General features: G+C 43.1%; 2 protein-coding genes across 4 annotated transcripts; one reads left to right on the plus strand and one right to left on the minus strand.

Moving 5' to 3' along the window:
• Window positions 1-2,158: 2,158 nt before the first annotated feature.
• On the plus strand, window positions 2,159-7,655 carry LOC134198045 (4-aminobutyrate aminotransferase, mitochondrial-like). Of its 3 annotated transcripts, XR_009972739.1 has the most exons (15): window positions 2,160-2,238; window positions 2,305-2,472; window positions 2,532-2,612; window positions 2,792-2,884; window positions 2,945-3,013; window positions 5,036-5,099; window positions 5,206-5,354; window positions 5,415-5,496; window positions 5,559-5,614; window positions 5,674-5,732; window positions 5,943-6,195; window positions 6,402-6,603; window positions 6,676-6,749; window positions 7,099-7,207; window positions 7,401-7,432. XR_009972739.1 is itself a non-coding variant. In XM_062667385.1 (13 exons), the coding sequence occupies exons 1-13, from the start codon at window positions 2,176-2,178 to the stop codon at window positions 7,523-7,525; spliced, it is 1,371 nt and encodes a 456-aa protein (XP_062523369.1). In that variant the 5' UTR covers window positions 2,159-2,175; the 3' UTR covers window positions 7,526-7,655. The 3 variants fall into 3 exon arrangements, 1 of the variants encoding a protein (XP_062523369.1); XR_009972738.1 differs by having other exon boundaries at window positions 6,402-6,749; XM_062667385.1 differs by lacking the exons at window positions 6,402-6,603; window positions 6,676-6,749 and having other exon boundaries at window positions 2,159-2,238; window positions 7,401-7,655.
• LOC134198044 (inversin-like) lies at window positions 7,583-12,882 on the minus strand. Its single transcript, XM_062667384.1, has 9 exons — window positions 12,359-12,882; window positions 12,119-12,286; window positions 11,956-12,045; window positions 11,544-11,653; window positions 10,281-10,410; window positions 9,965-10,129; window positions 9,625-9,903; window positions 8,170-8,559; window positions 7,583-7,886 (listed from the first exon to the last, which is right to left on the minus strand). The coding sequence occupies exons 1-9, from the start codon at window positions 12,515-12,517 to the stop codon at window positions 7,737-7,739; spliced, it is 1,641 nt and encodes a 546-aa protein (XP_062523368.1). The 5' UTR covers window positions 12,518-12,882; the 3' UTR covers window positions 7,583-7,736.
• Window positions 12,883-13,000: the final 118 nt, after the last annotated feature.

The raw sequence follows: 13,000 nt of genomic DNA on the forward strand, positions 1-13,000 counted from the left end.
TCGCCATACTTGATATTTCACACGGTCCTGTACAGCATGGTACATGTACAGTCCATATTGTGTAAACAATAGTTTGTTGACTGTACACGTGTACACAATGAGGTATTGTCCCTTGCTATCAAACATCAATTGGTGATAACAAATTTATTCAGAGAAGGATGGTTAATTAAGATATGTCAACAAATTGGAGTGTTGGGATGCATTTCTTTACCTAATCCAACTAATCTGGATTAGTAGGCTAATCCATCTAATCTGGATTAGTTGGATTAGGTAAAAGAAATGCACCAATGAATACTAAAGATGTATGCCAACTAGAATACCACCACACATAAGAAATGTGAGCTGCTGTTTGGGCAATCAAGAGCAAGAAATGTATAGCAAAACAGATCTTTAGAGGCCAGCAGATGTTACTTTTTGCTGGACATAATTAACGGATGTAATCAATTTTTATATATAATAACAAGTTATGGTTTTGGCGTCATTCATTGAGGGTGCACGGACCTGCAGCAGCTCGATCGACGGACCAGAAAGCTCCTCTCTATGCACGGTGTCCACCATCCTGCTGCAGACGTTGACCAACTGTACGCTCCTTGCAGTGATGGAGGTAGGGGGTTACAACAGATTGAGTCGACATATCAATCTTGTATTGTGAGGCTGAACTGTTACCTTGCTGACAGTTCTGATCCTTTCATGCAGATGATACAGGAGTGCGACTCTGGAAAATCTTCACACTCAATCAAGCACATGGCTTGTCGCTTTACTGCACAGCTGCAGAGGAGTCTTGCTTCGGACGACAAGTTGCAGAACTTACACAGGAATGCATCCATCTCGGTTGAAGGTGGCTTCAAGCAAGCGCCTGAAACAGATGCGAGACATTACCGTACGTGTTGCAGTTCTCTTCTTGTGCAGTCCTGGAGTGGGAAGCCTAAGCACGGGCAGTATTGCCGTCTCACTGAGCAACCGCCTGTGGACATGAAAGAGACCTACGGATGGCTAAAGGCAGCGAATCTTCCTGCTGCAACTGAGGGACTGGTTGTTGCTGCTCAAGACCAAGCTCTTTGGACTCGGTACTATGAGCGCAAGATTCTACATCGTGATGTCAGTCCTACTTGCCGCATGTGCAGTGTAGGCCTGGAAACAGTCGACCACATTGTGGCAGGCTGTAGTGCTTTGGCACCGACGGACTACACTGATCGACACAATCAGGTGGCCTCCATCATTCACTGGGATGTTTGTCGCCATTTTGGGGTTCCAGTGGAGAGCAGATGGTACCGGCATCATCCTGATAGGCTTGTGAGACGGATGACATTACTATGATGTGGGATACCACCATCCCCACTGCCAACAAGATCAAAGCCAATCGTCCAGACATCTGTCTCAGAAATAGGAAGACAAACACTTGTCTTCTTATTGATATCAGCTGTCCTGCTGATGGCAACATTGGCAAGAAACATGTTGAGAAGTTAGTGAAGTACAGCGACTTGCGAGTGGAGATAAGCCGCATGTGGCATTGTTGAACACTGGTGGTTCCGGTGGTCTTGGGAGCTCTGGGCACAGTGCACGCAGGTATTGCACGGTGGCTGGACATTATTCCAGGTCATCACAACCTGCAGCACTTACAGAAAACAGTGCTTCTGGGATCTACTCGGATCCTTCGTAAAGTCATGTCTTCTTTCTAGACAGCCGTGATGGTCTAAGTACTTCTGAAGCAGTATTTGCTTTTGGTACTTGTAATAGACTTTACAAACCAGACTGATCTGGTTGAGCACGACACAATAAATAGTCCAATTGTAATAAACCAGATCAGCTCTGCTGTCTGCATGCCTTGAATCAATTGAAGTTTAAAGATGCATCGTATGGTAGACCATCTAACCATGACTACTAAATCACAGACAAAAGCTGGTTGTGTGACGAGGGAACTTGTCCTCTTTTCTACTGACATGTTAGTCTTTTGTTGGATGAAGCTATCCATGTTGAGATGATCTTCATTAGGCAATATCTAAACAAATGAAGAGATTTTGCAGTTTCTTACCAACACGATTACGTTATGCTCAAGTGTTAGTTGTCTAGAAGTTGTTATGCTAACCTGTGTGCCAAACTAAGTGTGAACAATTAGTAGTTGATACTTGGAAGGTAAAGGCAGTCTTATCGTTTGTAGAATTTTCTGGACCTGTCATGAAGACTACCGTTCCGGGACCAAAATCACTGGAACTACTCGGTGCAATGGACAAGATTCAGGCAAGATCTGTGATTCAATGTATCTCGTGATGTGTATGTTGACATGCTGATGTGTGTATGATACAGGAGACACGAACAGTTCACATGTTTGTTGACTATCAGAAGAGTCAAGGCAACTATGTTGTTGATGTCGATGGCAATCAGTTATTAGACGTTTGCGGTCAGATTGCATCAAACACTTTGGGATATAATTATCCTGATGTGGTTGGAGCTCTAAAGGATCCTGAAAATTTGGTGTGATAATATTGAATGCAGGATATTGTTACATAGATGTGATGGCATCTTGTTTATAGCATCTTCTTGTGAATCGACCGGCACTCGGACTCGCTCCACCTGCAGAGTTTGTTAGTCTTCTCAAGACATCTCTACTTTCGGTATAGAGAGCTGCATGATTTGTGTGTTTGTACTTATAGCTCAGAGCTTGTTATTCGACTCTATGTAACCTTTAGGTGTCTGATGGTTTGCATGCTATAGCACTTGCTCTATGTCTGTCTGACATAATTGTTTTTGTTAGAAGTATAATGCACTAATTACTTGTTACATTGCACTGCAGGTATCTCCTCGTGGATTAAATCAAGTCATGACTATGATGTGTGGCTCGTGTGCTAATGAAAACTCAATCAAAGTTGCTTTCTTTCACTACAAAGTTTGGTTCAGCAGATTTAGTGTTGCATCTTATATACATCGATTGTTGATTAAAATGTAGAGACTTCAGCGAGAACAGGCAGGAATTGATGTCACAGACGTAGAGGCCGAATCGACCATGAAGAACCAAGTAAGCTATTTATGATTGACATTTACATACGTGTGCATTACTTGTCAAACGTAGTGATTTTTGGTGCTTTGAATGAATGAATATTGTGTAATTCACAGTCACTAGAACAGTGTAGGTCAGGACAACTGACGAGTGGCAGTGAGGGCAAGCATTAGGGCAGCAGAGATCCGGACTGTTGTTGGACAGTGTCGATAAGCAGGCAGACAGTGTGGGTGTGTCAATCATACAGGGTTTGAAAAATGTGTTTGAATCTGGTCGCCAGTTTGGCCACGTAGAGGAACGGTTGGTCGCCAAACTTTTACTAGTTTCTAGGTCAGGGATTCCAGAAGTAAACATGTCATTAATATCACTGTTAAGGCTCTTTCCCAGATTATCATGTTTGACATTAAATTAAGATCTAACTAGGAATTTGGAGTAACGTTGGATGAACATTGTAGATAGCAAGTAAACACATCAATCTACAGTGTTATGCTTGGGATTCTTATGTAATACTATGAGTATTCATATTTTATCCTAATTTTCAACTAATTGTATAGCTACAACCAAATAAAAATGTGGTGTGTCATCACATTGACATCCTGGCAATCCATCCAATAAGACATGAGCATTCTTTGGTTGAGTAGACAAGAGTCTCTCTTCCCTTATGACTCAGTGCCACTATTGTTGTTAAGAACAATACATCCGGCTACTGCATGTAACCCCACCTGTCCTGTGGCTAGCTGTGCTAGTCTCTGGAACACAAGTGATAAACTTTTGTTATTGTAGCGCTTCAATGGCGTGTGGCATCATTCAACATCTAGATTTCAGAACTGGACATGCAGAAACTTTTGTCTGAACGGACTTTCTTAGTAGCTCTAGGAGACGTACGAGCTCCTGGACGTACGTGGTAGTTCTTCTGATAGAAAGACACTCAGGCAACTTGCTGTGGAAAAAGCTGTTTGTTTTGCCACTTGCGACGCCCACCATTTGCAAAGATCTACGTAATAGTTTTCATTTATCTTAATTCAAGATGGTCAGATTCTTCGTTCCCTTGAACAGCGTAGAAAGGATCTAAATAGGCAGTTGCCGTCACCTTCAACTGCGATTGACTGCAGATTTCAGCTTCATTCGGAAGAAGCTGCTGCACAATGGCATCTCATCGATGACAGAGCTGTAGACTTGCATTTGCTGGTGTAGCGTATGAAGAATAGGAGTGACCGCGATTGGTTGAAAAATTTAAACGCACCTGCAGGTCTTTAGTTGGGTTTGTCTGGAGCTGATGGCAGAGACTAATGAGATCGGTACAGGCAGTAAAGTCCATAAAAATAATGGTCAACCAGAGAATAGCAACAACTCGCAATAGATTGCTAGGTGATACGTTGTTACGCGGTACATATGAAGGTGCTAAGTAGATGGCCTATTTCGCAGTGTGCCACTAAATGGTAAGTGGCAACATATTGTAATGCAAAACATATCTGCTGACCAGGTGGTTTGCATCCAAGAGCTGCTGACACAAAAGACTAAAACTACCAAATATTTCTAGTCGCCAAATTGGCGACCACACCGCTCGTTTAGTCGCCAACCACCTAGAAGTGGTCGCCATATATATGGCGACTTGGCGACCGGATTTTTTGAACCCTGATCATAAATGGACAGGTCTACAGAAAGACAGACAGTCATGATAATTACATAAAATGACATCCACTAACATTAATTTATGTAAATGTTAGTGGATGTCATCAGATTGAGCATTGGATGATTAATTAAATTTTTGCACACACATGCGTATACGCAAGCACACGGCTCAACCTCCTTGTAGTAGAAACACAGAACCATGAAAGCTGGATCAACCTTATAACTCGATTCGAAGGTACGATACCATGTGTTAGATAGACTACAGGTTGTGTCAGCCGTGAACTACACATCCACATCCTCAGCGATTGTCACAGCCGCACAGATGGATGAGCGGACAAACATGTATTCAGACAAGATACTCAGACAACACATGATTGTTATTACTAAGGTTTGTAATACGTTTTCCAGGTGCCAGGGTCTCCACGGTTAAGCGTTCTGTCATTTACTGGAGCTTTTCATGGTAGAACACTGGGTATGTGGTGTGTGTGTGTGTGTGCATGCGTGTGCGTGCGCACTTGTCTGTGTTCCTTTTTTTCATTTGTCTGAGATGGTGTAATTACCTCTTGATTTGAATGTAGGATGTTTGAGTTTGACTCGTTCAAAACCAGTTCACAAACTCGATGTGCCGGCATTTGACTGGCCGGTGGCTCCATTCCCACAACTTCGTTATCCTCTTGAAGAGAACGAACGTGAAAACCGACAGGAAGAGGATCGCTGTTTGGAACAAGTCGTGAACGCAATACTATTATTGTATTATACGATCACTGACAAGTCATGATTTCTATAGGTTACAGATATCATGAAAGTATGGTCAGATAGAAACTGTCCAGTTGTGTGCATTTGTGTGGAGCCGATTCAAGCTGAAGGAGGTGACATGTACATGGAGTGGTGGTTTAACAATTGCATTATTGATATGTTGTATGCCATGCAGGTGATCGTCATGCCAGTCCGTATTTCTTCCAGCAACTCCAGAGGATTGCAAAACAAGTTTGTTGGTTTTCATCCGGTAGTTAGCAGCAGTGTTTAGTCTTTCTTGGTTTTGCTAGTCTGGAGCTCTTTTTATGGTCGATGAAGTTCAGACGTTTGGAGTGACTGGGCACATGTGGTTCGTACACATACAACCTGTAGGCTGTGTTCAGAAATGCTTGGGAATCAGCATGTTAATGCATGTTTTCCTATTTGTTCTTTCATCCATCAGTGTGTGTGTGTGTGTGTGTGTGTGTGTGTGTGTGTGTGTGTGTGTGTGTGTGTGTGTGTGTGTGTGTGTGTGTGTGTGTGTGTAGGTTACATAGTTTATATGTAATAATATTGTTAGGGCTCATGAGGCATTTGGACTTGATGAGTCTCCCGACATTGTCACATTTGCAAAAAAGCTGCAAGTAACCGGTGCATACATGAAGGATGGGCTTCGTCCTGATAAGCCGTATCGTATCTTCAACACTTGGTTGGGGGATCCGAGCAAGTTGTTGGTGGCCAGTGCTGTAGTGAAAGTAATTCAGAGGGACAATTTACTGCAGATGACAAGAAAGGCTGGCGAAGTGTTACTTGCCGGACTGAAGGAGCTACAGGTACATGTCCGTTGTGTTACGTGTCCATCAGTCTGTCCAACTGGTTGTTTGTTTGTCTTTGTCTGTCTGAATTGATGAACAAAGTAATGGCCTGAGGTGGATTTGTATACTTTCGAAGATTTGCTTGTTGTATCTTTAAAGTTTAAAATCAGTAAAACAATCTGTTTGTCTGTCTATGTGTCTGTCCTGTATATGTATGTTGATAGTAATGGCACGTGGGACAACTCTCCACACATTGGTTCATCAAGAAAGCTTTCTTGTGTTGAATCAGCATGCCAAATGGACTCTTTCATGTTCTATGTCAGCCATAGTCACCTCTCGCAATCCATCAGAGCTGCAGTCAATGTGAGACGTCTCAGCCTCTTCCTTCTTGAGCATCTCAAGCTGGCTGGGACTGAATCAATCTTGGTCTGTGTCATCTGGTTGAAGTCGACATTCAACACATACCGTACAGACCTAAGGCATCATCTTGTTTTTTAGGTGCCGCACCCTCCGTCATCACCACCTGTTGAAGGGGGAGAAGATTGACATTTGCGGATTGCACTCACATAGCTGTAAATGATGTCTTGTTTATTGTTTGTAAGATGTGTAGCAGTTGGTGTGGTAAGTGATCGTCTCTGTTGGTGTGTTGCTCTAGTGTGTCATGTCTGTACTATAACATACAGTGTATAGTGTGCCATCTTGATGCACTTCTGTGTGTTAAGACAGACGCATGCGAGCGTCTTGTCAAAAGTCCCAGCTAAATGACTCAACCCAGTTACATCATAACCAAGCAATACTAGATGTTTACAATAAAGCAAGCTGCACTTTGCATCTCTTATCTGTACAGTACACCTGCCTGTAGTTGATTGGTTTGGTTTAGTTGGTTCGGTTATGACATGCTTGTTTCTTGTTTCTTTCTAGGCAAAGTATCCATTCCTGTCTGCTGCACGAGGAGCTGGAACGTTTTGTGCTGTTGATTGTGATTCCACACTGCGGCAGGCTTCACTGTTACAAGCGCTCTTGAACAAAGGTGTGTGTGTGTGTGTGTGTGTGTGTGTGTGTGTGTGTGTGTGTGTGTGTGTGTGTGTGTGTGTGTGTGCAGGTTTGTGCTTACACACTATCAGACATGCATGCAGAGACACACACAGACCAACAGACAGACAGAAATTCATGATTCTCTCAACATGTTAGATTAGTTAACATTGAATCTGATTGTCGTTTAGGAGCGTACACGATTGGTTGTGGTGAAAAGACGATTCGTCTAAGACCTTCACTGACCTTCCAGCCTCATCACGCCAACATATTTCTCAACATCTTCGAGTCTGTGCTATCTGAGCAGTCACACTGAACTCATGCATCCGTTGATGGTCCAACATTTGTTAGCAGAACGTACAGTAAACATGTCTGCAGAGCATTATTAGTAGTATTAAATGCAAAAGATGAAATAAATTGTTCAATAAAACATACAAAATACTGCATCTGTGAATAATACGAAATATTGATACAAACATTCATAAAAATGGGCAGAACAGAAATAATATTTATAGGTTACCGCATTGTCAGTGGTTGTTGAGTGTTTGTGAGTCTGTTGTTGGTGGAGTCGTGTCTGGAGGTGGTGTTACTCTGTGAGTGTTGGGGTGTTGAGGTGGGAAGGGGTGAACTGCAGTCACACATCCTGAGCTGCACAACCAGGGCATCAAACGTCTTCTCTGTAGCGAAATATCAAGAGCATGACTTTTAAAACAGACAATAGGTAGTGTGTACTGCTTGCAATGGTATTTACCAGGCTACCTAATTGCACGGTCTTTGTCCATCCACCTGTCTGTCTGTGTGTCTGTCTGTCTGTTGTCTGTCTATCTATCTGTGTGCCTGTCTGTCGTCTGTGTGTCTGTGTGTTGTCTGTCTTGTCTGTCTGTCTGCATATGTGCATGTAATGTGGCAGTCCTACTTGCATACATGTGTCACAAGACCTAACAATGGCAAATAGCTCACCCTAGTTCTTTGTTTTGCTTTTCGTACTTCCATACTGACTGACGTCTGATGCCCACTCTGAGAGTTCTCATCCTTCACTTTGTCTTCAGTATTCAAATTCTGTGTCGGTTCCACTGTCTCTTTCGCATGGTCGCCTTGACTGCCATCACCCTCCTCTCTCACTCCCAACTCGGCCGTACTACTGCTGTCGCTGCCAGCTGCCACGACTTGTAATGAAGACACCGAGAAACGAGAGCGCAGTGGCACTATAAACTTTGTCCTTAGTGTCGCTCCTAACGACGTCGTGGATTGCTGTCGAGTTGGTCTATGAGGTTGATATAAAGACGTCAGTGAAGGACTCTCCATTGGATTGTACTTCTCCAGTACCTCAATACAGCTGCTGTGCTTGCGCTACGGTCACACTGTAGTTACATGTGTGGCTACAAACTTGAGCATTATTTCTAGCCTATCCCCAACAGCATGCTACTTACACTCTACTACACAGCAACTTGTTCACTAAGCTTGAGGGTCCAGCTGGTCTCGCCTCCTTTTTTGGAACAACCGACTGGACACTCAAGCCTACCTGTTCACAATAAGCTGGTATCATTCCATGCAGGTGAGTGACATGTTGCTTGTTGCTCGTTGCCACTAAGATTAGCAGCACATATTGCAAACCAAGATTAGAGGTGCAGGGTCACCGTCAGACTGCATCCCTTTGAAACGGGTGCACTTTTTCAAACACTCAGTAACCACAAGGACTTAGATGCTCTAACTAATTTGCACTAAAGGCAAAGCTGACTGAAGCCTGAATTGAAACGATCAAGACGACGTTGCATTAGACTGTGTCTGGTAACTAAATTCTAGGCCTTCAGATGTAGTTCTCAGAATTTTTCATCTAACACCTCAAACTGAGCTTGCTACACTGCAGTTCCGGACAAGCATCCTCACACTTTGAGTCAGATCGGAGTTCCCTACGCTCTGCATGTGACCAGAAGGCACACGACACTTTCCCGTATGTTGCATCTGCTGTCTAGTGAGAGTAACCAAGCGCACTCAGTTCACAGTGAGCACCAAACTTTGTATTGTTTAGAGCATACACTGCCACACTGCCCATCAATTGACACCTAAATAGTCAGTTTTGCGGTAGTTTCGTATTGATATTTGCACGCATGCGCAAACTATGAACATCATTTAAAGGGCTAATACTGGTCATCGAAACTGATTTCTTGCCAGAACACTTGAATATGTTACATGCAATAGTTACAACACAACAGCTACGTTACTTGAGATCGGCTCAAGTGCACATGTCTGACCGTAACCCTTTTAACATACAGAGACTGACTGCCTTCATGCCTGCCTGGTACACTGACTGTCTGTCCACACACACACACACGCACACACACACACACACACACACACACACACACACACACACACACGCTGACTGCCTATCTATATCCGTGACAAGAAGCTTACAGTCTGTGCATGTTCAAGAGCCGTCATTCCATTGCCGTCCGTCATTCCCTTATCCGCCTTTCTTCTCAACAAGAATCGTATCACTTCAGGCTGATTTCCAGCCGCAGCCCAATGTAAAGGTGTCGTCGACCTGTTGTCACTGCAGTTGATATCACAACTCGGACACGATGCCAATGCTCTAATGCACTCCATGTTTCCCTCGCCACACGCATAGTGCATTGCTGTACGACCTTTGTTGTCTTTCATTGCAACAGCCGCTTCTTCACACTCCATAATAGCCTGTAAATCACATTGCCTTTTGTTCAAATATTCAATCATGTGTGTGGTAATTGGGTTTCACTTTGATGCAGTTGGATGCGTAGTTGAGCACAGCATAGTTAAGAGGAGTTCGACCATCGCTGTCTTGGATGTCAACTTTGCTGTGGCCTTCGCTGATCAAAATCCGAATGTGAGAAGGATGTTGGCACATGACAGCCCAGTGTAATGCAGTAAGTCGATTCTTATCCTGAAGTCCAAACCCAACGATCAAGTTAAGTATACAGACATTATTATCAATGTGTTTGTCTCTTTGGTGTGTGTGTGTGTGTGTGTGTGTGTGTGTGTGTGTGTGTGTGTGTGTGTGTGTGTGTGTGTGTGTGTGTCATCCTGCTCAGTACCTGTTTATCCACTATTGCCTTGGCAGCCTTGGAAATCAATAAGCGAAGACACTTTGTTCCACTTGAGGCTGAACACCAATGAAACACAGTACGACCGTTCGGATCACAAACGTTCATGTCAGCTCCACGACTACATAATAAACAAAACTAAAAATTATTAACAAATTAAACAAGAAATATAACAGTAGCTACACACAGTTTGTGCACTATGTAAGCCATTCATTGATCCAACACTTGCAACTGACAAAACATAATATGGTGCCTTGTGTTTCCTCTGTATGCACATACCGTACACACTCTTCAAAAGTGGAATCTTCTTGAAAGTCAGTTTACCCCTGTGTTTTGAGTAGCTACTTGGCAAGTGTCGTGACTCTTACAAAGTCTCATTCCTACGGCTAATACTAAACTAGCAATTGAATCTGTGTTTACACCGTTGCCTCCACAGCTATGAGCATTCTGATGGATAGGACCGGTTACTTCCAGCAACTTGATGAATTGGAACCAAAGCAGTCACGCTCACATGGTGATGATGGGTATAGTCTGATTGCTTCGGTATCCCGTGGAGACATAGACTCGAGTGTCCAGCCGGTCGTCCCCCCAGGAGGAGAAAGAGGAAAGTGATAGCTGACAGTTTAATGTCTTTTCAGGTGTGTGTGTGTGTGTGTGTGTGTGTGTGTGTGTGTGTGTGTGTGTGTGTGTGTGCGTGTGTGTGTGTGTGCGTGTATGCATGCGTGCGTGACTTCTATCATCTACTGTACAATATTTATGTACTGATTTGCTGCTCTATTTGTTCCTTTGTTTGTACCTCCTTATCTACTTCAATATCCATTACTATCCAATCGAAAATACACGTTAATAGTAATTTCATTTTGCCAACTTACAGTATTACAGGGGCTGTACAAATGCTTTGTGCTAAAAAGTAATTGTGATTACTATTATTGCTCCTTGATTTTGTGAATACATTGTTAACTTAATGAAAGCTGTTGAAGAACTACAGTGCAAACCCTCCTTATTCCATAGCTATGCAGCTTAATTAACGTCCATCATATTAATCATACGGGGCATTTATTTGGTCACGTGTAACGTGGTTGCGTAGCAGATCATACATCACGTGACCGGCACACATACTGTAACTAGTGTTTCACACATTTATAATTAATGAAGCATTTTATTCTTCTTCAGTAATGTCTACAGTCTATAATCTACAACGTGAGCAATTGTTGCATGTGACATGTGTGTCAGTGTTGTGATGAAGTTACATACCTTAGAAGAGTTGAAACAGTGTCTGGTCTGTCAAGATGAGATGCCCACAGTAGTGCTGTCATGCCGTAAGAATCAACGTTATTAACTCGAGCACCAGCCTTCAACAAGACCTGAAAGTGTGTAGAGTGTGAAATTAATGAAACAAAGGGATACTAGTATACTGATGCCATTTAAACTTATGCATTGGACAAAACACAAACAAACAAATCAAAAGACAAGCAAACAGATCACAGACAACAAACAGGCTAGAAGACAGACAAATAAACAAACACACCCACCATCATTAACACACACACACACACACACACACACACACACACACACACACACACACACACACACACACACACACACACACACACACACACACACACACACCTGAAAAGGCATTAAACTGTCAGGTACCACTTACCTGGCATGCCTTTTTCTGGTTACCTAAAACAGCATACATGAGTGGTGTACGAAGACCATGATCTGCCACGTCAGGTCCCAACTCAGCTATCTGCAAATTATGTAACTGCTTACACACACAAACACACACCCAAGAATTCTGCCTGCCAAGCACATTTACAAACCTGTCGTTTCAGCTCCGGAATGTTTCCTTTTAGAGCAACTTCATGTATTGGTTCTGAGCTGGCAAACCGTAGAGGATCGTCCGAGTCCAGACTCAGAGCAGCCATCACAGCAGGATCACTCAGACGAGGGCCAACACCAAGCAGTTGTCCAAGAGTATTTGCCCCAAACTATACAGAAAAGGAAAACAAACATCGAAAGATAACATAATATGCACACATGCAGCATTCTGTCTACTGTACCTGATTTCTCCCATTACCATCAACATTTAATGATTCCCTCTGTTCTAGCACTCCTGTCATGATTCTGTGTCCACTTGCAGAGCTAGAAGTTTGTTGAGCATCAGATGCAGACACGGACTCATTGACAACTTCTGTAGACTGAAGAGATGCCATCCTCATTTGATGATGTCCAGTGAGATTGAGTGACGGCAGACGTCTAGACTGGACAAGATAAGACCCAGATTGTATTGGCACTAACGTAGGTAGATGTGATAAAGAAGGATAGGTCAACGAAATAGGTGATGGTTGTCTTTGCTGCTGCTGCTGTTGTTGTGGATGTTGCTGTTGTTGTAAATGTTGTTGTAGTTGCAAATATTGTTGTTGCTGTTGTTGTTGTTGTAATAGTAGAGATGATGGTGGGTAATCAGTCACAATTTGTCCATGTCCTTCATGAATAGCTCGACTGTGTGGAGTGAGAGGTGCAAGACGAGACGGTAGAGGAACACGAGTTGTTGTTCTGGCACTTCGATACGAACGTTGAGGTACGCCTGCAACAGTAAATGGCAACTAATATATATCACTGACTTGACAACAAAATAGCAATCTATGACCACAATAGAATCCACTGATGTTACTACGTGTAACGCATCGTGGCTCACTGCA

This window comes from Corticium candelabrum, unplaced genomic scaffold (genome assembly GCF_963422355.1).
Source record: "Corticium candelabrum unplaced genomic scaffold, ooCorCand1.1 SCAFFOLD_93, whole genome shotgun sequence".
In the NCBI taxonomy this organism is placed as follows: domain Eukaryota; kingdom Metazoa; phylum Porifera; class Homoscleromorpha; order Homosclerophorida; family Plakinidae; genus Corticium; species Corticium candelabrum.